The following is a 24,122-nucleotide window of genomic DNA, read 5'->3' as shown; positions in this document are numbered from 1 at the left end:
GCTTGATATCACAATCTCGCAAGTTATCGGTTTAACAAAGTCGCAACTCTCTCTTCAAAACTTTCAAAAGCTCCTTAATTTTTCTTCCGCCAACATAAATATTTACTCTACTCCCAAACGCCATCTAACGGATGCCGGCTGGAAATACTAGAAATTAATATGGCAGCAAATCAGCGCACAGTATCTCGGTAGGCAATGGCAAACCACCGAGAAATATCCTTACCGCGTTGTACACATCTCTAATCTCTAAACAAAATCGTAGTTTGAGAATCGACGTTAAACTGTAGGTCCTTTATTGTACAATTAACGTGCACCACAGGCATATCAGAGAAGTCATCATCATCTATCAGACCCAACAAACGAGAGAATGGATTCAAATGGATTGAAATTTTTTTCTATCCGAATACGCGCGCGTATTTTAAATAGCGAATACTTTTTTTGGGATTTAATTGGACTTAATTAGATTCCATTGGATGCAATTGGATTGAAAAACTGCATTTCCTATTCAAAATTTTGAATTGAACAGCATTCACAATGCACAGAAAAAGCCAATATTATTTTTAGATTGTAAGGCAAAGAGATATGCTCCATGCAATTCTTATAAATGAATAAAAATGCATTCAGGATTGAAGAGCATTCATTTTAACATTCATGAATCAATATTTATGAAAATCTGAATCCATTTCAATTCATTTCAATCCATTCTCGTTTGCTGGGGATAAATAAAAAAGACGAGAAGATATATATATGTATAATGAATTCTGATCCGTCCTATTTCCATACAGGGAGGTTGTCCCCAAAGTTTGACTTTTAGAAATTAACTGAAATAAAAATTAATCGATATAAACATTTTCTTATATTTATATATAGGAATAAAATCACTGAAAGGACAATAACACCTGTTGTCCGTCTGATTGAAGGGACTATCGCTTTCAATTGTTGTATTCCTATATATAAGTATTTATACCCATTAATTTATATTTCAGTTAATTTTTTTCAATTAATTTTAATTATTTCAGTTATAATAAATACAGGATGTAACTAAAAGACAAACTTTGGGGACGAGCTCCTCACCAAATATAAAAAAAAGTTCATATAAACGTAGCAAATCCACTGTTATCGAGATTATTAATAAGGCTCGGACACGATCTCTCGATTTTTATAGACACTTAAAACTCTTTTAATTTATTCAGATTGACATCGAATATATATGCTACTTCAACGCATCTTTGATGCTCGTGAAACTATTCGCAACCGCTTGGGATTTATGATGTCACGATTCCACCGCGACTAGTAAGGAGCCTTAAAAATTGAATAAATTTTTGAAAGAAAAGTGACAATTTAATAACTAAAATAAAATAAAATAAAATTTTATTCTACATGATTTCGCTTCTCAATCAGAAAATGTCGTTTACGAGATTTATATATCATTCTTATAAAAAAAAAAAAAAAAACACGCTTACCTTTTAATATTAAACAAAATGCATATATATTACCAATTTTAATGCATTAATGTTTCATCATTTATACCGAATGGAAACATTGAAAATTTATTCGTTTTCTCATAAATAAATATAGCGCATGTACTTACGTATATATGTTATACATACAGAATAAATCTACGTAATACACATATAACTCATTAAATATAGGAACATCTAAATCAGTAGATGGATTAATTCATAAAATTGCATGTGTTATTTATTATTATGTTTCTCAATGATCGAGATACATATCCATATCGAAATTCGTACGTAATTCAGCTACTTAATATACAAGATCGCAACGTATATGTTAGAATGGATTGAACTGTAACGTATTCGTTAGCTTGATTCGGAAGTATTATCGCACAATCTAAAGTATTGTACTATTATATCTCGATACCTTTACGTAATCGAGTATTATTATCAATGTCACAATTTTACGATATTTGGATCCATTTCGGAGTCGCTCTGAAAAGCATCCGACGATAATTCCGAGATAATGTTTGAAATATGGAAAGTAAATATGGAAAAAAGAAATATATCTACTTTTAGATTCGCGAGCGAGCACTTCAAAGTACGTATCTGCCGAATAAGAGTAGGATTGTATAGATTTGTGTCTTGGAACGTACCACGGTACGTGTCTACCATCTAAGTATTGTTTATCAAGATATAAATACCTTTCTTCGGCAAGAAGCGAACACTTCAAAGTACGCGCTGATCAAAGAACGCTTGTCTAGAAAGAAGAAAAGAAAAAAAAAAAAGAAAAGAATCATCCGTCGTGTAAAAGACGCGTGTGTACGTGTACACGGGCTGACAGACTCTTCCTCTTCTCATCGACAATCATCCTCTATCACATACGTTCTTCTCACTATCTAGTTAGACGGCGATCGAAAAATATAAAAATCACACGCGCGCAGTACGTCCGTGTCCGACATCCCGTCTCGCAGGATCTGCGTCGTCGCGGAGGATCTTCCGCGTCAGTGCCCTATCTAGGATTCATAGGATACATCGGATCTGCGCCGATCGCGCCTCGTCTCGCTTTTGACACATGTAGGAAGAAAAGGGCTCGGATGCGCGCCGATTCACGCGCGCGAGAAGTCAGCTGCCGAATTTATGCTGCTTCAACGTCTTGGTATATCAACGGTAGGGAATAGCTGCGCCGTGAAATTCGTTGTTATCACGTGCATAGTACCTTCCCCTTTCCTCGGAATCGCTCTTCCAGATATCCTGGGATCTGAAAATTCAAAGTTCCACAACGGGCATTTTAGCGTTTGCCGAAAATATATGTGTGCATTGCGGAAAGAAAAGAGTAATCTACATGTAGACGCAGGTCTACAGTTGAGCAGGATGTTTTTTTCTCTATCGAAGATACATGCTCTACAGCAGATTTGCGAACAAAGAGAGATTTTATTAGCGTATCAAAACAATTGAGATCAGATGCTATGCTACAGTTTTGGTACAGGTCTTTGACCCTTTCATGAATAACTTTACTGATCACGATAGGCTATAACCCGTTATCATACACAAGAGCATAATTGCGCGTGTACAAGTACAATTTGGCTTGTATATCAGGAGATACAATCCATTCTGTCTACATTTGCATTCTGATAATCTTTTATAATTAATTTGATCAAATAATTAATTAATTTCACAAATTTTTAACTAAAAGATATATATATATATATCTACAAGAATATATTATTTGATTTAACACAAATGAATTCGTTACTTTTCTCTAAGCGATCAAAATCATAAATATGTTTAAATTACCTACATTATGCAATCATTACACACACATTGATAAGTACAAGTTTAATAAAAACTTATCATATCGCTGTGAATAAGCTTAATAGGAATACACATTAGCGTTTGGTACCATCACGATTCCGCAATGTCGATGCTTTATACTTATACTATCTGAAAAAATGATGAACAGATAAATCGAAAGATTAATAATTATCCAGCAAGAATACAATTATCTTTTTATAATTTCACACGAAGACTGACGTTATGCGACAATTATATGTATAACAATATACAATTTTATATACATAATATAAACATAAAATTTAGAGTAAAACACACAAGTGACATATTTGTCCCAGGTCCGTAGGAAAAGTGCATGCGACGAATTTCTAATTTATGAAAGTGGTTTTTTTTTACGGATGCAGATGATTCTAGGATGAGGTTTTGATTAGATACAAGAAAATAGTCCGTTTTTCCACTACAGCTAACAGAGTCAGGCATTCTGGGAACATTAAAACATAAGCATAGCATAGGAATTACATATTTTATTGGCATAAAGTATTGGTAACGGAAAATTTGCAAGCAAATAGCAAGATACTTGCTTTCTCGCCATCTCTACTTTCAGCGAGTAAAGCGCACTCAAGGGAGAAAGATACAGACTTGTTACGACTTTATTATACTAATTTCTACCTTTGGTTTCGGTCGATGAGTGTCCACAGCTTCTATCGGTAGTCGAATATGCTCCACCTTGCAACCATAAGCGACCGGTGTTAATTTCATGATGGTATGCAAAGGTACTTCTAAATACGGTAATTCGTCTGAAATAAGAAAAAAAAAACAAACTTGAATGAACTGTATTAGAATTAATTAGCTATAATATAGAAATAATTTTTTATTTTTATGGGCATCTTATGTTAGATATTTGCTTTTCGTGCCATATCGATGGAATATGAAAGGAGGAATCGCGTAGTGCGTAGGAAGAATTACTTTGCTGAACAAAACGAATAATTACGTCACTATAATCCGCTTTTGCGTGCGTGACTATTTATCATTTTTTTTCTTGACACATTTTAATACATCGAAGGTCAAAAGTTGTGCTTAACATTCCAATCTCTTCATTCTTGGACGTCATCACGTGCTCAGACATATTACGTATTATCGGTGATTATATCATTCGATTTGCGCGTGCAAGTAATCAAGAGAGCAAGAGGACAAATTTCAATATCCTATGAGATATTAATGATAAATTAAAACGTGTGATGATTAAAATAATAATAAATTTACTGACCTGCGCTCTTGTCCAGAAAGTAAGCGAGTAAACACCGTATGACCGCTTGATGACTGACAACTAAAACGTTACCCTGACGTTCCAGTTCCATTATCACAGGCTCCAGTCGCGCAACAAGATCTTCGTAACTTTCTCCCCTTGGATAACGATAGGAGAATTTGTTTTGATCTCTCGCGGCAAAGTCCGTAGGATATTTTGAGGAAATTTCTTCGTAAGTCATTTCTTCACAAATACCCTAGATTAATTCACAAAGAGAGACAAAGGTAAGAAATTGCTTAATTAGCTAGTCTATTTAATACTTTAACTTACAGCATCAATTTCGCTGAGAGCCTTCCACCTTTCTTGCGGTGCCTTTACGTCAGCCGCAGTTTGAATGGTCCTTTTCAGCCAGCTAGTCCAAACTCTTAAGCCCTATATATTCAGATATAATGTTGTTTAACATAACACGCGAAGCGAGATTGTTTCAAGAGTCGAGCGTGATGAAAGTAACATGCAGAGAATAATACGGCGCTTGTATAATGCATATAAAAAAATAAGCGAACTTTGATCATTGAATATGTAGTATATTATATTCTAAATTATAATTTTCTTAAAAATGATTATACACATCTCTATCTATCCTCATATTATTTAAAGCTGAGATTATTATTATTAATCGGAATTAAAATCAAATAAAAGTTTTTATCGCGACGTGTGTGTATGTGTGTGTATAAAAAATTAATTAAATCGATAAAATATGCGTTGTAAGAAGGTCAAGGAGGATTACCTGTATATTCTGATTACTGATGTAATCTGCTAACGCCTTGCCATATTCATGTCCCCGCTCGCTCAAGTCCGAATCGCCGCCTATCCTGCCCTCGAGGTTCATCAGGCTCTCACCATGCCTGGTCAAGTAAATCGTGCGTGGCACAATATGAATGTTCATAAGATAGTAAACTATTCTACTTTGTATATGGCCTTCGTGCTTATGGACCAGCACCTTCTCGCCGGTGTTGTATATCTTCATGAATGACAAATCGGTCTCGAGTTCCTCGTCCAACGGCTGATAGCGTTCCTGGTAATGCTCGATTCGCAACATAAAGTCCGCAAGTACATCCTCCTTCTTCATGTTAGCGTAATCCGGACTACTGACTTTTACCTGGATAACAGAATTGGAACGTTTAAATAAATACTTGTGTTTATCAATCATATATCTACTAAATCAATTATATATTAATATTAATTTACGAATATTAATCTACTGCAACATAACAACCAATCGATATTTTCACATACACACACACACACACATATCCTGCTTCCTCTTTTTTCCAAAAACAATCTCTTTATTAATCTCATTAACCGTCTTAAAAAGTTACGTGTATATATACGTTAAATTAAAATTGATATTAATTCTCATGTACAAATAACTTATTGTCCAATCGCTATCTTTGACTATTTCTCAAGTACATACTTCCATAATATTCTGCTCGACGATCTCTGGATCATTGCACACCGATTCGACGAAGAATAGCTTGAAACCCATCTTGCGTACGACGATATCGCGTATCAACTGACGTCTGTCAACCGTAGAATTGGTAGCGTCAAAGACGGCCACTTCTCCGTCACCGCTCTCCAGCCACTGGCAGACGTCATTTAGAGCGTCCTTCGCACACTGCGTGCGTATTGCCATAGCCTTTATGTTATCGGGACGGAAGAACTCGTGGCACTGATAGGCAGTGGTAGCATGCCGCCTATATTCGCCCAAGTTGAAAACCTTTGTGTTGATACCAATCCAATTGAGGTATCGGCACAACTTCTTGGATATGTAAGTCTTGCCGCGAGCCGGTAGACCGACCATCGCGATCACATGAGGCTTATTCACGAAATTTGCACGTTCACCTGTAAAAGAGATGAAAATATGGAAAATAAAAGGATATCTAATAGGGACGAATATTGGACGCAGAAAATTAAATGCCCGAGGGATCATTCATAATTCCTCAATTGATAAAGTTACTTTTAGATGTATTATATGTATAAATATATATATATATATATATATATATATATATATATATTTATATATATATATATATATATTATCAGGCACAAATACCTAATCACATTTTGAATATATGGTCTTCTTCATTTATATGCGTTGAAGCTAATTTCTATTTCGTATATTTAGACTGGATTGATAGATTGTATTAATTTCAATATCAATACGATAACCCAAAATCCGGTTCAATATTGTAGTATCGAGATCCGTTATTAAATTTCGCGCTTCTATTAATGCAACAGATGTCCGTTCGACAATTGATACTATCATTTGTAATTTCGTATAAAAAAAATTGCAGTTACATAATTTGATTCTTGTTATCTATGTATATATACATACATATTTTTTAACTCTCTTACGAAACTAGGTCTAATCATATATCACCAATGCGAGACACTTGGAAAACTATTTTTCCATTGAAATCTGGCACCTCTTGGCGTGATGATCAGACCGTATAATACACACCATAACGATAGTTTTACTAATTTTCTAATTATGAATCTCGAATATCAGGAATATCGATATAATTTAACATAGAGATACGTTGTACTTGAAAAATGAGATAAGATACTTTGGAACTCGTCCGAAATACTTTTGACTATTTTTTTTTAATTCCTACAATTATTCCAATCACATACCGTTGTTAATCGTCCGTCGACAAAGGGTTTATAGTTTGGAGAGAGAGAGAGAGAGAGAGAGAGAGAGAGAGAGAGAGAGAGAGAGAGAGTCTTCGCTTCGCATACCTTTAATAAAAGTAATGTTAAAATAACGTTAAAATAATAATTTTAATATAGTCACATAGTCAGTTTTATCGGCTCAAGATTGAAATTACATAAATAAATCGTTTTTTATATGCGAATAATATACCTATGGATTTTGTTTAAGGATTAAAAGCATACAGCCACAGTAATAGATGTAAACAAGTCATGTATTTACATAAAAAGATGACAAAATTGAAAGTCTTTTTTTTTTTTTTTTTTTTAAGGATGTTTATTCTTCCTCCTCGGATATATTTAACGCATTATCTGAGGAGTAATTTATCAATGAATTTGCTTCCTTGAAAGGCGATAATATGCATATATCACCGTATCAAATTGTTTATCCTCGCACACGAAGGAAATGAAACATAGCTAATTCCGTCAGCAAACTCGGATATTGTAAGAGAGATTTTTTTTGTTTTTGGCTTATTCGCAAAACGTTCCTCGAACACTGCTCAAGGTTGTTAGTGGAGCAAAAAGTGATAATTTATCTAGCAGTCTCAGCGCGATATGCACACATCAAGTACATTCTGCTTGTCGAAATGTTTCTCCGGGAGGACAGTGACTAAGAACAACGTTATAACGTTATTATAATATTGCTGAAATGTTCCACGCGCTATCTGGGAAGAGATAAATATTTAGTTCTTTCTTTTGTTATCTCACAACTTTTTTCCTGTTAAAATAAAAACTAAATGTATGCTAATAGACATGTCGGTGAGAAAAGAATTGTGTAATAATTGAAAGGACGCAATAAAACGACGCGCAATTAAGATGTTTAGACGAGAGCGATCATTTAATTAAAGAGGTTCGCGTCCCTCTGATTAGATTTAGTCGTTTTGGACCATCGGAGAGTGAGAGAGGGAGAGGGAGAAGGAGATACTAAGCGTAAACACGTACGATTGTCTTGTCGTTTCTGCAAAAATATACGTGATTGTTAAATATCGAAGGAAAAATCGCGCTTGTAGGAGTTGCGACGTGAGTCGAAGGTACAAGTTTTCCCGCTCCTGCGCTTTCCGGCGACGAGATCTGACGAGCTGGCGAGACTCGATCGTATCTCGCGCGGATACGGAGATAGCAAAACCGGTGCGATGATCGCATTATTACAGGGGAGACGACACCCGGTACATTGACCGCGAGATCGGAGACCTTGAACTTGCTCCGAAACGCAATCGCGAGCTCACGTTCCTCGCACGTGTTTGATCTTACGAGAGTTACGAGTGCGTGCGGCGAAGGGGGAAGGAGAAAGAGGTATAGCGCTGCGCACTGAGAGAGAGAGAGAGAGAGAGAGAGAGAAAAGACCCTGAAAATATTACCTCGAATCGGGAACGGTTTCGTCTGGATGGTATCCGACGTCGGTGGGGTGTAATGCATCTCGATTTCGGAGTCGGTCATCCTCCGCGGAGCCAATCTGTCCCGCCGTGAAGAAGAGAGACGAAGAGAGACGACGTGAGACGGAGAGAGACGGAGAGCGAATGGTGGAGATTTGCATACGCTCATGTGCAAGCAACCCCGGACCAGACACACCGTGTCGACTGCGCGTACTGACCGACCAGGAACGAGCACGAACGACGAACGGTCGGCAGATAGTCGCCGCCACCGCCACCGCCACCGCCGACGGGTATTATACGTCACCTATCAGAGCGGCGAAATCGTCAGACTGCTGTAGCGGGGACTCGGAGAGAGGTGCTCGGCCAGCTCCGGGCCGGGTTAGATCTGCGATAAACAGACCTGTCTTATTGTGTCCTCCCGATGGTGCCTCTCTCTCTCTCTCTCTCTCTCTCTCTCTCTCTCTCTCTCTCGCGTATGCGCGCGCCTACGAATCAGTTCCAGATAATCTAAATTGTCACAGTGCTTGAAAATTCAGATAAGTCTCTTTCTGATAGGACAAAGAAATCTGACGCTGAGCTCCTTATCTAAGAAGAAAGGAAGTCTATATATCGTATCCAATATCCGATATTTTAAGTATGAAATATTTAAGTAATCAGATATGCGGTTTCGTAGAAACTTTCAAGAATTTTTCGAACCCAAAAGACTATACGTCGTGCGCAAACTTATGCGATTACTTGTTAGGCTACTGCGACAATATATGAATATCACGTGTTCAGAAATCGCAGGCCAGTTGAGGAGTAGAATGAGATCCCGTACGCGAGAATTGAATACATATTATATTTAAATAGTTATTATTTAATTGTTTCACACAAAAGTTAGATTATTCTTAATTAAATCTATCGTAAGCGTCACAAGCATCTATTCAAAATGTTTATATTCTGAATCCTAACAAGTTTAATATTTTTTTCAATCAAAATTATTAAATTAAAACAAATTTGATTTGCTTAGTATATATATATGTCAAGTTTCTTCTAAAATTTTACAATATTCTTCAAAAGAAGAGATAAATATTCTTGTTTTTAGTACATGATGATGAGTTTTTCTAAAATTTTGTATCAAATATATTTTAAACCTATTACCAAGAAAACATTCTTTAAATTGTATTTTAAGTAACCGTCACTGAAAAGAAAAAGAATAAATTAGTGAGTAATCACTTTTTTTTTAGCAATAGGATGATATTTTTTCATGTTGTGATATCACAATATGGAAATACCCATATCTGGTTACTCCGTCCATGTCATAGCTATAGAAGTAGTTTTTTATCGCTGTTATCTCTCTACACTTGTACTAAAATAAGTATATAATTATTACAGCTACTGAAGTAAAAGAGAGGGAAGAAGGATAAGAAATACAACAAATTCTGCTACAAAAATCTAAAATTCATATTCTTTATTTAAGCTTAAATTCAAATATCTTCATACTTGTATAGAGGATCATTCAGATACAAACCAATACATAGATGCACATTTCCAAGGTATCTTCTAAGGTCAATGATTAATTCAACCAGTAAAAACGCAATAAATAGAGCATTCAAATAAAAAATTAATAATTATACATGTTAATGGAATAATGTGTAGGTATACATATACGTATATGTATTAATAGGAAAACTGGAATATATATATATATTCATAACCCTGGAACTTTTCCTATTTTCAGATTAATCCAAATTTTGTAGTCAATAAAGTCAGACATGTGAATTAAAGAAAATTTTCAATTACTCCCCATTGAATATATCTTCTTTTCTTCTTTCTCTTTCGAATTTAGCGAGTCTCTGAGGGTCTGCGCACAATAAAACAAATATTAGGAACAGAAACAAATATTAAGATTTCACCTATCAGATACCAGAATATAAATAAGTTACATATCGGAATACACGGTTTCTGATAGGTTGAAATCTTAAAATTTATTTCTATTCCTAATATTTCCTCCGTTGTGCGCAGGGACTGAGTTTCAGAATAAGCGCTCAGTGAGCTCTTTCATTTGATTGGTCTATATTTTAGGATCTAATGGAATATGCCAATCAGATAAAAGCGCTCATTGAGCGCTCAGTGAGCGGTTGCCGTTCAGGATGCATTCTGTATCATGGGCTTTAAGCCAGGAGCATATAAAAAAATGTATGACCGTAAGGCGTAATCAGTAAGGAAATCCTAACATTGGATTCGTTACTGGCATTACCGTCTCTACTATGATTGGCTAATTTGCTTACTGCTTACGTGTTACGGTCTGATACGTCTTACGTTCTTGTATGTGTTCCCGGCTTTATGCCGCGAGTACTGTGACTTTGCATTCCCTCTAAACAATATTTAGTTCATGGTCCGCGTGCCGTGCGTTCGTCAAGTCGTCAATTCGGTGAATTCGGCGACGGGGCGTGTGTTTTCTGATCTCTTTTATCAGCTGGTTTCGATACAGGCGGGTAAGTAATCTGTTCTACTCCGCATTTCGACGTCTGGAATTTAATTCCGCCGACGTATCGTTAAATTTCCAACGTTTTTATAATTTTCTCTCCACGCGTGCTACATCGACGAACGTCAGGTAGCGACAGTGAGATACATTTCCGCATCATCTAATTCTTGTAATAATAAACAATATTGTAAGATAGAAGCAACCAAGTTTCGCGCTTCAGGCGCGATTGAGATTTTAAAAAACTTACAAAACGTCTGCCTGACTCTAATTATTACAACTATTTGTTTCTTAAACAAAGAGGCTGGTGTAGATCCCATGCATCAGAAGGTTAATAAAATTTTTCGCAGTTGACCATGAGAGAGAATTGTTTTTCCTATAAATATAAACGTCAAATCACGTAATCGTGTGTTATGCAACGAATCGAAAAAAACTTTTCTTGTAAAAAAAAAAAACACCCTTTTAAAGGAAACATTTTTTTTACGAGGAGAGAAAAAGACGGAGGAAAGGATCTGAAATTGTTCTCACGTTTCTGCCTCGTTCGTCCATACATGCTTTTCGATGGTACGAAGTTAGTTATCTCGACGTTCGAGACGTAATGAAAGAAAACGATAGACAATGTAAAGGGTTCGATGATAAAATTTTCGGCTGATAGTCTCGCGCGACTGCGAGAACAATTCATCGTAGATGTCCATAGATTTCGTGAGAGGCGTCGAGGTGCGGCAACATGCGGTGAAGCCGCGGATGTATAGGTTAGGTCACGCATAAATCTCGAGGCCCGGCGTGATCTCCTTCCGCAAGATTTGGTAAGATTTGACGAGATTTGGCTCTCGTAACTCTCCTTTCCTTTTCCTTTACGAACGACAAACTTCCGCCATCGTCGCGTCAGGAATCTCCTTCGAGTAAATCAATGAATCACGGAAGATCGGTTTGGAGCGGTTTAGAGGTTAGATTCGCCTTGCGTGAGCTTTCCGGTATACGGATCATACATTTTTCGACTGAACCTAAGAAGATCGTCCGGAGGATAGGACAATTATTTTTCCTTCGTTAATACTTCAATATCGAACGATTCTGAGTGAGAAGTCGAGGATTCATATTTAATTGGATTACTGATGTTCGTAGAATTCAAGTCTTTAATATCTTTAAGTAATATTTCCCGTAATATTGAGAGGATTCCGTGAAGGTTTGACTTAGGAGATACGCGACCGGTGCCTGAAGTCCTTAAATCCATCCACCGAAATCTCTGAAGCGCGTCGTGCGTGTGATTCGAAGAGATTCTGGACTTGGGGTAAGCTCGTTGTATTTATCCCGTCACTCGCGGACCGCGGAATCTCGTCGTAAATCGTGCAGATCTCTGACAGACTCTGACTCTCAGCTGATTCTGCTTGCTCCGCATGTATCTCGCCTCGCGAATGATAAGAACAGAGATCATTTCCGTTTCAAGGTGAACCCTGACGCTTTTTAACGGCTTATAATCATCATTCTCTCTTTATTATTCATAGATGTAAAACAAGGACGAAAGCGCTGCGAGGATGAAATTGAATGTAGTCGTTCGTTGGCTCAGTTACGTAATCATCAGTTCATCATCAGTTCATAAATAATTTTGTTTTAGGCGAAAATTATTGCGTAACGATCGACGAAGAGGTTAACCCTCTCTCGTGCAGAATAAACGTTGAGTGATTTAATTCGATTCGAGTCTGTCGGTTTCGAATTGAATTTCATTATATATATATATATATATGTGATTAATAATATAAATATGTATAAATAAATTAACTAGATAAGAAAGCGTCAAACATAGTCGAGGGTAGACATTGGCATCTAATAATATTTTTTGTGTAAATTTTAAATACATCTTTCAGTTATGTAAACTGCGCCCATTACTGTTCGACTTGCAAAGAAGACATCTATATATGGATAATCGAGAAGTTCCAGATTTATTAAATCCTAACTAAGGTAATATTTTTCGGAATGAGTTTTTTTTTTTTACAGTATTTCAAGACAGGCTAGTAGCGTTATTATCAAATTGTTCAATTTAAATTTTGTGAGATTATTATTTCAGTTTATTATTATATTATGTTGCATTATATTGTCTTGGCAGTAAATAAATAAGTGGCATGCAGCTTATATAACTGAAACAATATATTTAAAATTTATGTAGAAATAGTGAGTGCGGCTAAACAAATGCTTCAAATCATTTTGATCGACCAAAATCGAAAGAAAGAAACAATTACATCAATCAGAAAATGCTTCAAAGCACTTATAATATCAAGAATCGTATATACCATTATTAAGGCACCACAATGTCCAGCTTTGACAATGTTTGGTGAGCTTTCTCACTTATTTAATTTATTTATAATAGTGCATATACAATAGCAGTTTTGTTTAACTTATTGGTTATATAACCAAAGTTGTTATGTGATTTAATTATTATATAATCAACAATTGTCTAATGAAATTTATAACGTAATAATTTAATTAGACATATGTATAATGAAACTTTTATATGTATGTAATTTTCGTTGTCTAGATAGATAGTCTATTATTTTTTTACTTAATCAATTTATTTCAAAGTTTTCGCGAACACAGGCGAACATACATACATCTTTAATCCTCTGTTCGTACTTGTGTAACGATTTAGGTCATATCAGTGTTTGACAGTGTTGGACAGCTACTTATTGATAACGGTGTTCACGAAGGAGCTAATCTTTCGAATCATGCACCCATTCGTTTTTTTGCTCTTACGAATTAATAACGATCCCTTTCGCCAAGCAACATTGAATAAGATTGGTACAAGAGAAGTACGCGATTCGCCCGCGGTTGTGGCAACTCCAGATAATTGTGAATAGCGCGTCAGAATGTATTTATCGGAAATATCCGCTGCAAACGAGTCTTCGTCGCATCTTCGCGTCACTCGCGATAACTCAATGACGCATAACGTTAAAGAGTATATAGGGCTGACTTGATTGATTCGCATTATTTTCCTCGCTATGTAGCTCGTCATGTCTGATATCTTGTGATATCAGACCAGCAAGGAAACATTCTTCTTCTTTACTAATGTTTAAGTAAATACCCTCTTTTCTTCATAATTCGGTTGACTCTGAATTATTTCACTATCTGACAAACTATTCTTTATACTTTTTTGTCGAGAAATATTTGTCGATTTTTATACGTAAATTATTGTACAAAAAATGCCAATGTTCGTGTGCTTTGGCGGCGTTAATCCTTAACTTTTTGCAGTCCTATATTTGCTTTTCAAGTATTTGAAAAATTAAATTAAACTAATATCGTTAACTCTATGCTAGAATCTTGATAAATTCTTCCAAGTAGTTAAAAAAAAAGTCTTCGATTTTTATTTTATCTATCATTTAGAAATCGAGGGCGTATACTTGAATAGTGTTCATCTGTGAAACATGCATAATTTGAAAGAGATTAATCTTAGTTATGGAACCTTATAATATAAATTAATATTAAAAAGATTATTAAAATCATACAGATTTTAACACATATCTTTTTTATGTTTTTATCATGTCATTAATCATGGCGCTCCTGATGTAAACATCTCGATGTCGTGATATTTTTGTGCTATAGATGGAAAACATTGCACTTAACAACGTTTTACGATTCAGAATGTTAATAATCTCGTCGAATTCATTATTGCGAGTGATAAGAGCGAGTAAGGGATTTTTCTCTTTTATAAGTCTATAAAGTTCTCGTGGCCTCGATGTACTTCTCATTCGTCCGTTTCATTCGACGCAATTGTCGCACAGCCAAACTAACAATAAGCCAAGTGCATATTCTCTCACGTGTCTTATCAAGAAAAAAAAAGTACGGTGCGTTTTCTATGATTTCGTTTTCATTCATTATTCTATGAAATATGAGACGACATACAACCCGTAACTTAAAGATATTTAGTGAACATTGATTGAAAATCAATCGCAAACTCTTCACCGAGTAATTTGCTTAGAGAAGATACTTATATAAGTAATTTTTTTCTTTCAGAATACACAAATAAATTGCAATAACGAGATGCGTTCGACCCATGTTGCGCTGTACGCTTTCCGATTGACGCTGAATCAGGTAAAAATATAGTAAAGACATATTAACGTAAGTCTCGAGAATTCAGCCCCACGGTAATCGATTTTAATTAACGCTCAATTAATTTCCATTCCTACCTCTATATTTTATAAACGAACAAAGTTTTCCTTTCGTAGGTTATTTCCAGATGATTTCTTTTTTGAAAAATTGAAATCGAGAGAGAAATCCTGAAATTTCATTGATATTAACTCGTAACTGGAACATACATACATATATAGAGTCACATATGGTAACCCTAGATTTAATATACATATCATAATATACATATCATATACATTTCATATTATGAAAAAATGGTCAACGCGTGTTTAAGTTTAACAACAAGTTAGAAGCAATAAAATCTATTGATAACATTTTATTTGTGTTTTCCAAATAGTCTTATGCCATAGAGAGATGCCATAGAGAGATAAGAATAATGTAAATAAATTTGAAAAATTCTTAAAGAAAATAAACTAATAAAAATTTTTAATAGGTCTCAAAAGCCTATATGTTTATATTATTTTAGCATCATAAAAAAATATGTGTTCCTGTTATGGGTTAAAATTATAACAAAGATATATGTAAATTATAGATAATATAATTGTATTATAACCAACAGACGTATTATTAACTAAATATAAAATTATATTTTCTTAAAAATATTTTTCTGTATAAATATAGAAGAATTAATTATAAAAGAAGTTTTACTTCCATAAAGCTTACCTTACGATAATTTTTTCCAGGGAGCTAGTCCAGCTTTTTATAGGGCCAAGAACTTCGATCGTGGCACGGCGACATCTGCAATCTTCCTCGCGACCTTTGGATTGTCTATGAGCATGTTCTCGTTGAAACAAATGCAGTCGTCGCATCAGCGTCGTCTGCGAAGACTCTGTTAGAGACGTCCTATTAGTCATAATACATCAATAAACAAAATCAACGGTCATCTTGAAGATATAAATTCATCGATTGTGAAAATATGTCTGCGCGACATCATAGCGGACGATGTTATTTTGAAGTCAGCATGCGGCATATATTGGGTTGAGCTATTCTTCGCGTCTAGAGTGAGAGTTTGCGGTTTGTATCTATATTGTATTAGGTAATCTACAATTCCGAATAAATTTCGTGGCATGTTTCTCTATTAAAACGCAAACAACTTGCATGTTTGAAGGATCATGTCCTCGATTCGCAGACGCGCATATAAGACCGCGTGTTTCAATTACGTAGAATTCAGTACTTGGTACAGATCGGGGTTACAAACGAAATGGAGTTTTTGTTGAAGACAGTATCGCTTTCGAGCGAAACGTGTATGCTTCATGAATCGAGTGTAGTAGCTTTTTTCTCTAGAAACGATAAAAAAAATAAAGATAGCTCATCATATGAGAAGAAAGAGATATTCTAGTCGTGTGAGCAAACAAGAAATGATGCAGCGAATACATTTTTACACGAATTCTTTTCCGAGAAAACTTTTGCTGCCGGTGATCGATGTATCATAAAATAGATTGCTTGTATTTCTTTGCACCACGATTTAGCTTAGCTTGTCGATTGTTCTCGAGAATAGTTCCTTCTAGTGTACGATATAGTCGCAACTACTGAAGTAATGTTATTTGATTTTATGATATATCATACGTCATTGATATTAAACAGAAACTAAAGGAAAAAATCACATCAAGAAATAACATTATAATTTACTACTGTGTGCCATTAAGTAATGGTTGATTAATAAAAATTATACTTAGAGATACAATTATAAATTAGAATTAAATTTTCTGTTTGTATCATGAAATCGCTTACCTACAATCAGCATGTTCAAAAGCAGAGCATTTTCTATAAATCAGTTCTGAACGAGTTTTCTTTGGAAAGATAGCAAACTACGTACGAGCTAAAGAGTTTCACTGACCGACGAGTCCGCGAATCCCCTTAGTTAAGAAGATTTTAATGTTATCACAATCGAGTCATAAACTTAATGTACAATTCATCAATCAAATATCATTGATAATGCTCGTCCCGTTTTCGTCACTCCAAAGTCGCACTAAATTTCTGTTATTGAATCTGAAGCACAAAGTGGTTAATAATTATATTCAATTTTTGTTATTGCATTTTATTACCGTAGTTGCTCCTCGCAAATCTCATCGCAAGATTGCTTGAAATTCGATTTAAATTCTCCTCTGTGTTTTTGACAAATTAAAATAAGATTTAAATGAAATTCTTTCTTGTTATTCGATGCTATTTTTTATTTTACACGACAAATACATTACTGTGCTATGATTGCTCTATAAAACATATATACATATATCTCTCTGTGTCATTATTATACAAATCTGTATATTAGGATGTATTGGTACTATTTCGGAGCATTTGTAAGATTGATCATTGTTTATAATAAAACGTTGGTTCAATTGGCTAGCACTTATTTTTATTAAAGATTTCTCGTTAATAAGTGTAAGATTTACATTTAAATCTTACAGCAAGAGAAGGAAGCGATTACGAGAAAACACAAAATATTATAAAAGAGTAATCGTAGACATTGTAGAATCAGAATATAAAAAAATGAATAGAGTACTATTAAACAATATTATCAAAAGGAAATGTATTGCGACATCTGTCCTTTGGTCTTAACATGTGTACATTTATTTATAATTATTATACAGTCTCAGGCTCGATATTCCATGTCGTACAACGTCTTGCCCATTCTTTCTCTCTCTCTCTCTCTCTCTCTCTCTCTCTCTCTCGTTTCTCATATTTTCATAAAAATATCACGTTCATGCCGCAGAAAAAAAAACTGCGAGCCAAGAGTTCAGTTTCGTTATTCCTTATTCGCACGAATGATACAAAGATTTTTCTCTTTTGCATTTTCATCATACAAATTTATCTTCACTTGTTTTTACGGCATGGACGCAATTATATCATATAAGAAATATATGTCTATACACATTACATACGTGTTGTGTATGTTTGTGTGTGTTTTTGTAAAATCCATAGATCTTATAAGATCTATGATAGAATTAAAGATTATATAATCGTCGGGCTGCTCGATTCGAAAGTAGTAAAGTATACAATGTGACATATTATATAAATTTAAACAATCTCTGCGACGGATACACGAGAAAAAAAAATAGGGATTCGGAGAGAATCCAAAATAATTTATTTAAAATTCATGGACCTAAATATATACCTTTAATAATTTTTTCCACGTTCGACGTTCCACTTTTTTCTTAAAGACTCTGTTGTTTGTTTTAAGGACTAGAATTAAAGATTACTAGAATTACTAGAAATTTGATTTCGCGATCAAAAAGAAGGAATTTCGTCAGGATTCTTTTTTCAATATCTTTCGTAGACGGTAAAAACATTTAAAGAGAGTTGAAAGAAGGAAGGCTGTACTTAAACAGAAAAAGAGAGAAAAATTACGCTGGCAAGTGAGACCCTCGATAAACTCTTGGTAGACAAAACAAAATTATTTTACATCGCTTTACGAAATTCCTCGCGATACTGTCCCCTGTTCTGGAGAAGATAATTAATTAACAAACGCAAATCGAGTAGAACGTTTCCTCCTTCTCGAAGCTGGATACAGTTATCACAGTTATCCTCCATACAATGATCACGCGGTACAATGCATTATGCACGTGGCGCAGCGATTTTCTTCTTCTGCCGTCTAATAATATATAATTATTAATTATGTATCATAATATTACGTGAGAATAAATGATATGTCACAATGCAGGATGCGCTCGATCTTTCTTTCATCGGATCTGCACCCTTCGGCCACGAGAATACGAGAATACGAAAATACGAGAATACGAGAAGCGCGACGGGGAATTCTTGGATGAAAGGCAAAGGAGGTAATTCCGCCGTCCCATCGTCCCTGTGCATCGATGGAACGCTACGAATTGCTACGAATCGCGAAAATTACGATGCAATAATATATCTATTGATATGCGAGAGGGGATTGCGATTAGGGGAACCGCGGGAATCGACACATTCTGTCGAGTATTAGTAATCTCAATGATCAAGTCGAATATCTCAACACGGTTACGGGAGACGAGCTGGGACAAGCGGGCTTCATTCCTTTGTACATATTTTGTTAATTATCATCTTAATGATACTCTAATGGCAGTCTGTTCTAGTCTGTGCAGGGAGGTAAGTGCCTGTCAAAAATGTGAAAAATCCGATTTTTCACAGTTTTTCACGAATGCGACGTCGATCGGTCGATTCTTTCGCAGGTCACGAGATACGTCGTACCCCTCGATATTCAACGGCTCGTTCAACGTGATTCAACGACTGCGTGAATTAGCGTGAATTGGCATGAATCGAGGAAGGAGAACATGCGTGTATGCATGCATATCGTATGCTAGTACGTATATCGTGTATGCGTGTGGGTTGGTGAGAACTGACAATGAGAAGGAGAACAACACACGTTCAATATCGCGATGAGCGATTGGTGTAACTCGATTGCGAGCTGCCCAACGATTGAGAATTGAGATACCTACGCAGTACGCAGTACGCCGGTCGCCGGTCGCCGGTCGCCGGTCGCCGGTCGCCGGTCGCCGGTCGCCGGTCGCCGGTCGCCGGTCGCCGGTCGCCGGTCGCCGGTCGCCGGTCGCCGGTCGCCGGTCGCCGGTCGCCGGTCGCCGGTCGCCGGTCGCCGGTCGCCGGTCGCCGGTCGCCGGTCGCCGGTCGCCGGTCGCCGGTCGCCGGTCGCCGGTCGCCGGTCGCCGGTCGCCGGTCGCCGGTCGCCGGTCGGGCTTCCGTCAGCTTTCGCGAGCTTTCGCGGAGAGTGCCCTGACTTGCCCGCATTTGTCATCGGGCTTTCCGTTTATGTTCAAGATACACCGCCCACAAGTAACCGTTTATCTTCATGTTTCTCAAAGTAGGTGACGATACAGACGATACAGGCGTGAAAAGAAAAGAAATCTTTTTAATGCGCGGATGGCGTCCATCAACGTGGACGAAGCGATCGTAACCGATTCGATCGAAAATCCTGTAAAGCTAACTGGAATGTGCTAATGAAATTAGGCGATCGAGTTATACGGCGAGTTATAAACGAATGTTTATGAGCGATGCGATGCAAAAAGTTGATAACGCGCGACAGAAATATGTGTACGGTAAGAAAATAAATCCTGAATTCTCCCTTTTAATAATCGGTGCCTACTTTCTGTTCCCGACTCGCCGCTTCTGTTCGACTTAACGAGACGCTCCCGCGAGAGCCTGGCGCGCATATCTAAGGAATTAAGCTATAAAGCGGCGGTACAGTCGCTTTCTCATCTCTCTCTCTCTCTCTCTCTCTCACTCATTCACACTGTATGCTTCTATTACTTCTCCCTTCGAAACTCTCATCTATCTCACTACAAGTCAAATCATGTATGTATAAATTCAACGCGAAAAGACTGGACAGTGTTTCGAGTACACGCAGCCGAACGTATCGGACAGACTTAAGATTCGTGTTTTTCGAAAATATCACCTCGTACGATGCTAATCGTCTATGTAAGAGTTTCGAGTTATTTACATTCGAGTTACACGGTATTTCCAAGTATTTTCACGGTACCCTGTCCAGCCCTGGCGCCGATAGCGTAAAAATAACGTAACGCGTTTCCCCATCCAAAATTCAATCGGCCTGATCGTCTGATCATCCTGATTCACCTTAAATTTCACCCAACAATCGTTATGCATCGCGCTCGCGCATTCGGTCGTTCATTCGAAGAACGGTGAAACTCGCAGACAAAGCCGCTAATAACTGTTCGCCACCCCTAACAGAGAAGCCTCATCGCGAGAAGTTTCATCAACTATGAAACCAGAAAATTGCTCAAGTCGTTCCTTTGCGTGTAAGATGCGTGTAAGACACTTGCACTCGGTGAGAAATTGTGAAATTCGTAATTTGTAACAAATTACGAAGGACGCGAACGAGCCGATTGACATTTCCAGTTAAATTATATAGGAACGTATTCACGACAGAATTAATGTAGATAACTAATCACCTCTAAATCTTATTTTGTAAATTTAATAATTTATTGAGTGACAATAATTAAATTAAACTTTAAAACGCGACTGATCTTAAATTTGTTTTAAGGATCATCGCGCTGTCCCATTTACCCACGCGATTATCTCAATCGACTTGGATTGAAAGTAAATGTTTCGAGATTACTCCAAGATTGTCATATGGTAAATATCATTGCAGTAAAACGACGAAAGAAAAACGGAAGGCTATTGAGAAATTACATTCCTCTCTGAAATGCACGTACAAACGACATTTTTCATCCCAACTGACAACTCAAGGATTCGTTTTTATGCGTTTTACATTTCTTATCGAAGATTACGATGCTACACACAACCATATAGCACAATCGAAATATATAAGTATAATTACGTTAAATTTTAACTCTACAGACACTAAATGTCGAAAATAAATTTTCGTCGATATTACTTTGGAGTCATTAGGCGTAATTGAGCGTAAGAACGTGGAGATCGGACTCGTCGTTTCTCATTCGCATTCACTTCCTTCAATTGGTCTTTCAATCTGGCCGACTCAGGCCCGGTTGTTCCACCTTTTGATAAATTTTACCTATTAGATAAATCTGGCAATCCACACATGTGATTGAGTAATAATCTTGCTACTTACCCAACAGATAAAATTATCTAAAGGTGGAACAACCAGCCCTTAGTATGGCAGCAGTTAGTCGGGAATCTGAAGGATAGATTAAGTGCCCTTTACGATCGCAACGAGTTTCGCCAATGGTAGACGATACTGCGATAAATGTATTTTTGCTTGCAACAAGCCTCGTAGATAGTCGTCAAAGTCGCACATTCATATACGAGCATTATCTCCGTCAATCTCGGGTAGATCTCGGGTAGTGTACGAGTTACAAAATGGCGAGTTGTTTAGCTCGTTTAACTCCAGCCTGTCGCTGCGATCTCAAACACCGAATCGATGCTCTGCAGCAACCTGAGGCCGTCGTTCTGCCGGATTCTCTTCTGCCAGCTCTTCTGAATAATGGGTTGCACGCAAAACGATTGAATTGTTATGAATGACTGCAAACAAGCAGAGTCGGGCCTGATTGGACAGGTTTCTTGAACGACATCGACTCGTTCAGACGGAGTCTTTCCTTGCTCTCTCCTCACGTTTCTCTCATTTTCTTTCCCAACCCATGTGTTGGAACGTGATGACTCGCCGTTGCTTAGGATTTCGTCGACAAGCAATATCTCCCACTTCTGGGAGATATTGCTCCCAAAGTCATCTTAGCCGATTCACGAGTGTCGATTCCTTTCTCATATCCTCTTCTCCTACTGTTTTACACTTTCTTTTCTGCGTACTCTGTATGTCTTCGTAGCGTTTTTCTGTCATCTGAAACTCCACTCGTCGAAATGTAACAACTCGCGCGGCGTTCCTCCACACAGGATCTTCCTCTATTATAATTAGGATCAAGTGTATCCTTGCGCGAGTATTTTCACAAAAAAATCCTTTGACAGGCAAAAGGAACCGATTCGTAGTTTAGTTGGATCGTTTCATCCGTTGGAGAGTTTTTTCTTTTGCTTACCAAGTCGGTGTCGTTTCTTGAAATACTACGATCTGCCAGATATTTAGTCGTCGAGGAAACACTACCAATCCAAATACGATCTGCCCAACGATTCTTCACTTTTTTTCAAAGGACGTTGCTTCCTTATTCTCGCTGAGTTGTCGCTTTCATCTTGACAGGTGGCTTGAGACGTCGTTGAAAACATGATCAACGGTACAGAAAATTAGTTATTCCCGCGAATCCGTTTTCCAAATTGATCCAGCGGCCATTACCTGTCGGTCTTTTGTCCTTCTGAAGGTGAAGAAACATACGGCTGCGTACACTGCAAAGCTCGAATTGCAACCTGTGTTACGGCTGTACCTGTGTTAGCATCCAGCCATCGCTATCGTGTCAACATTGTGAACCGGTACCCGGAAATTGCGCCGCATTGTTCGCCTGCTTCATAGGCCTTATTTGATTAATGAACTTCAAAATTTCAGAATAATCGTCATTCCTGCCGATACGGATATCCTTGAATTCTTCGTGTCACGGTTGTCGATATCGGATATAGACACATCTCGACAAAACTTATAGATCTTGATAACATTTTTAAGACATTAACTTTTTTCTCAAAAAAACAAATTTGTTAGTATGTCTTTCTTTTCTGTGAAACATTTAACCACTCTTGAGTAATTAAGAAAACGCACTTATTCTTTATTCTTATTCCTTACTCAGACGGTCTATTTCTTTTTACTTTTCTCGTTAACTGATAATCTTCACAACATTACAATACGATCTTACTTACAGACAATACTTTGCTTGCACACAGTTCTGTAAATAGGAAACTAATCTCGCTGAAACTTGAATTTTCCTATCAAGATGAAAACGCTATACTTTCGTATTCGGGGAATTATTCGGAAAAGGATGTCAACTGCTAATCAGAGTGTAGGTGAAAAGTGTCAGAATATATTTAAAACTCGGAGAATATCCAGGATTAAGGCGCTTCACATACAATTGATAATTATTTTTTCGCGATAACTGTATAGGCGGGGAAACTGTAAATTTTTAATAATGTTTAAAGCAAATATATACCGATAGCAGACTTCAGAGTTGTAAGAGAGCTAACACGAGGATAAGTTTTCGTGGCATTCCAAGTACATATCTCGTCAAAAACGATAGAGAGGATAAGAAGACACACTTGGGTATTCGTAATAATAATTTAGATATACGTACTGTTACCTGTACCGGTCGACAAGGCAAAATTTATTCATTTGGTCCAAGAGATCTAAGAGTAAAAAAAAAAAAGAAAAAATACATATGAATTAAATATATTAAATAATATGTGTGTGTGTGTGTGTATATATATATATAGATATATATATACATATATATATTAAAAAATTTCTTCATGCATAAATCTTGCTTTTTGAAAGCATCTATGTTTGTTATTAAAGA

The 24,122-nt window shown here is 36.6% G+C and overlaps 2 protein-coding genes across 8 annotated transcripts in view; one reads left to right on the top strand and one right to left on the bottom strand.

The window, feature by feature from the left end:
• Positions 1 to 8,970, bottom strand: part of LOC108755841 (6-phosphofructo-2-kinase/fructose-2,6-bisphosphatase 1) — a 12,416-nt gene extending 3,446 nt beyond the window's left edge. Inside the window, exons 1-7 of one of the 3 annotated variants that reach the window (XR_001939790.1) lie at positions 8,628 to 8,969; positions 5,972 to 6,399; positions 5,285 to 5,656; positions 4,828 to 4,929; positions 4,519 to 4,753; positions 3,921 to 4,048; positions 2,323 to 2,718 (exon numbers count right to left, since the gene is read on the bottom strand). Coding sequence is in view for 2 of the 3 variants with exons in the window: in XM_018499153.1 (XP_018354655.1) it covers positions 2,662 to 2,718; positions 3,921 to 4,048; positions 4,519 to 4,753; positions 4,828 to 4,929; positions 5,285 to 5,656; positions 5,972 to 6,399; positions 8,628 to 8,811 (1,506 nt within the window). In the remaining variant the exon portion in view is untranslated. Of the gene's footprint in view, positions 1 to 1,683; positions 2,719 to 3,590; positions 3,733 to 3,920; positions 4,049 to 4,518; positions 4,754 to 4,827; positions 4,930 to 5,284; positions 5,657 to 5,971; positions 6,400 to 8,627 lie in introns of those variants that run through there. The other 2 variants (XM_018499153.1, XM_018499154.1) reach the window with 2 other exon arrangements.
• A 2,061-nt stretch (positions 8,971 to 11,031) lies between these two features.
• Positions 11,032 to 17,934, top strand: LOC108755846. Of its 5 annotated transcripts, none has more exons than XM_018499158.1 (3): positions 11,032 to 11,119; positions 15,109 to 15,186; positions 15,927 to 17,934. In XM_018499158.1, exons 2-3 carry the CDS (start codon positions 15,136 to 15,138, stop codon positions 16,077 to 16,079), a joined length of 204 nt encoding a protein of 67 aa, XP_018354660.1. In that variant the 5' UTR covers positions 11,032 to 11,119; positions 15,109 to 15,135; the 3' UTR covers positions 16,080 to 17,934. The 5 variants fall into 5 exon arrangements, with proteins under 5 accessions (XP_018354660.1, XP_018354662.1, XP_018354665.1 ...); XM_018499160.1 differs by lacking the exon at positions 11,032 to 11,119 and adding an exon at positions 11,681 to 11,912; XM_018499163.1 differs by lacking the exon at positions 11,032 to 11,119 and adding an exon at positions 12,331 to 12,394.
• The last annotated feature ends 6,188 nt before the right edge of the window (positions 17,935 to 24,122 follow it).

Source organism: Trachymyrmex septentrionalis, unplaced genomic scaffold, assembly GCF_001594115.1.
Source record: "Trachymyrmex septentrionalis isolate Tsep2-gDNA-1 unplaced genomic scaffold, Tsep1.0 scaffold9, whole genome shotgun sequence".
Lineage (NCBI taxonomy): Eukaryota > Metazoa > Arthropoda > Insecta > Hymenoptera > Formicidae > Trachymyrmex > Trachymyrmex septentrionalis.
Note: the sequence above shows the minus strand (reverse complement) of the source record. Positions and strands in the feature narration are given on the sequence as shown.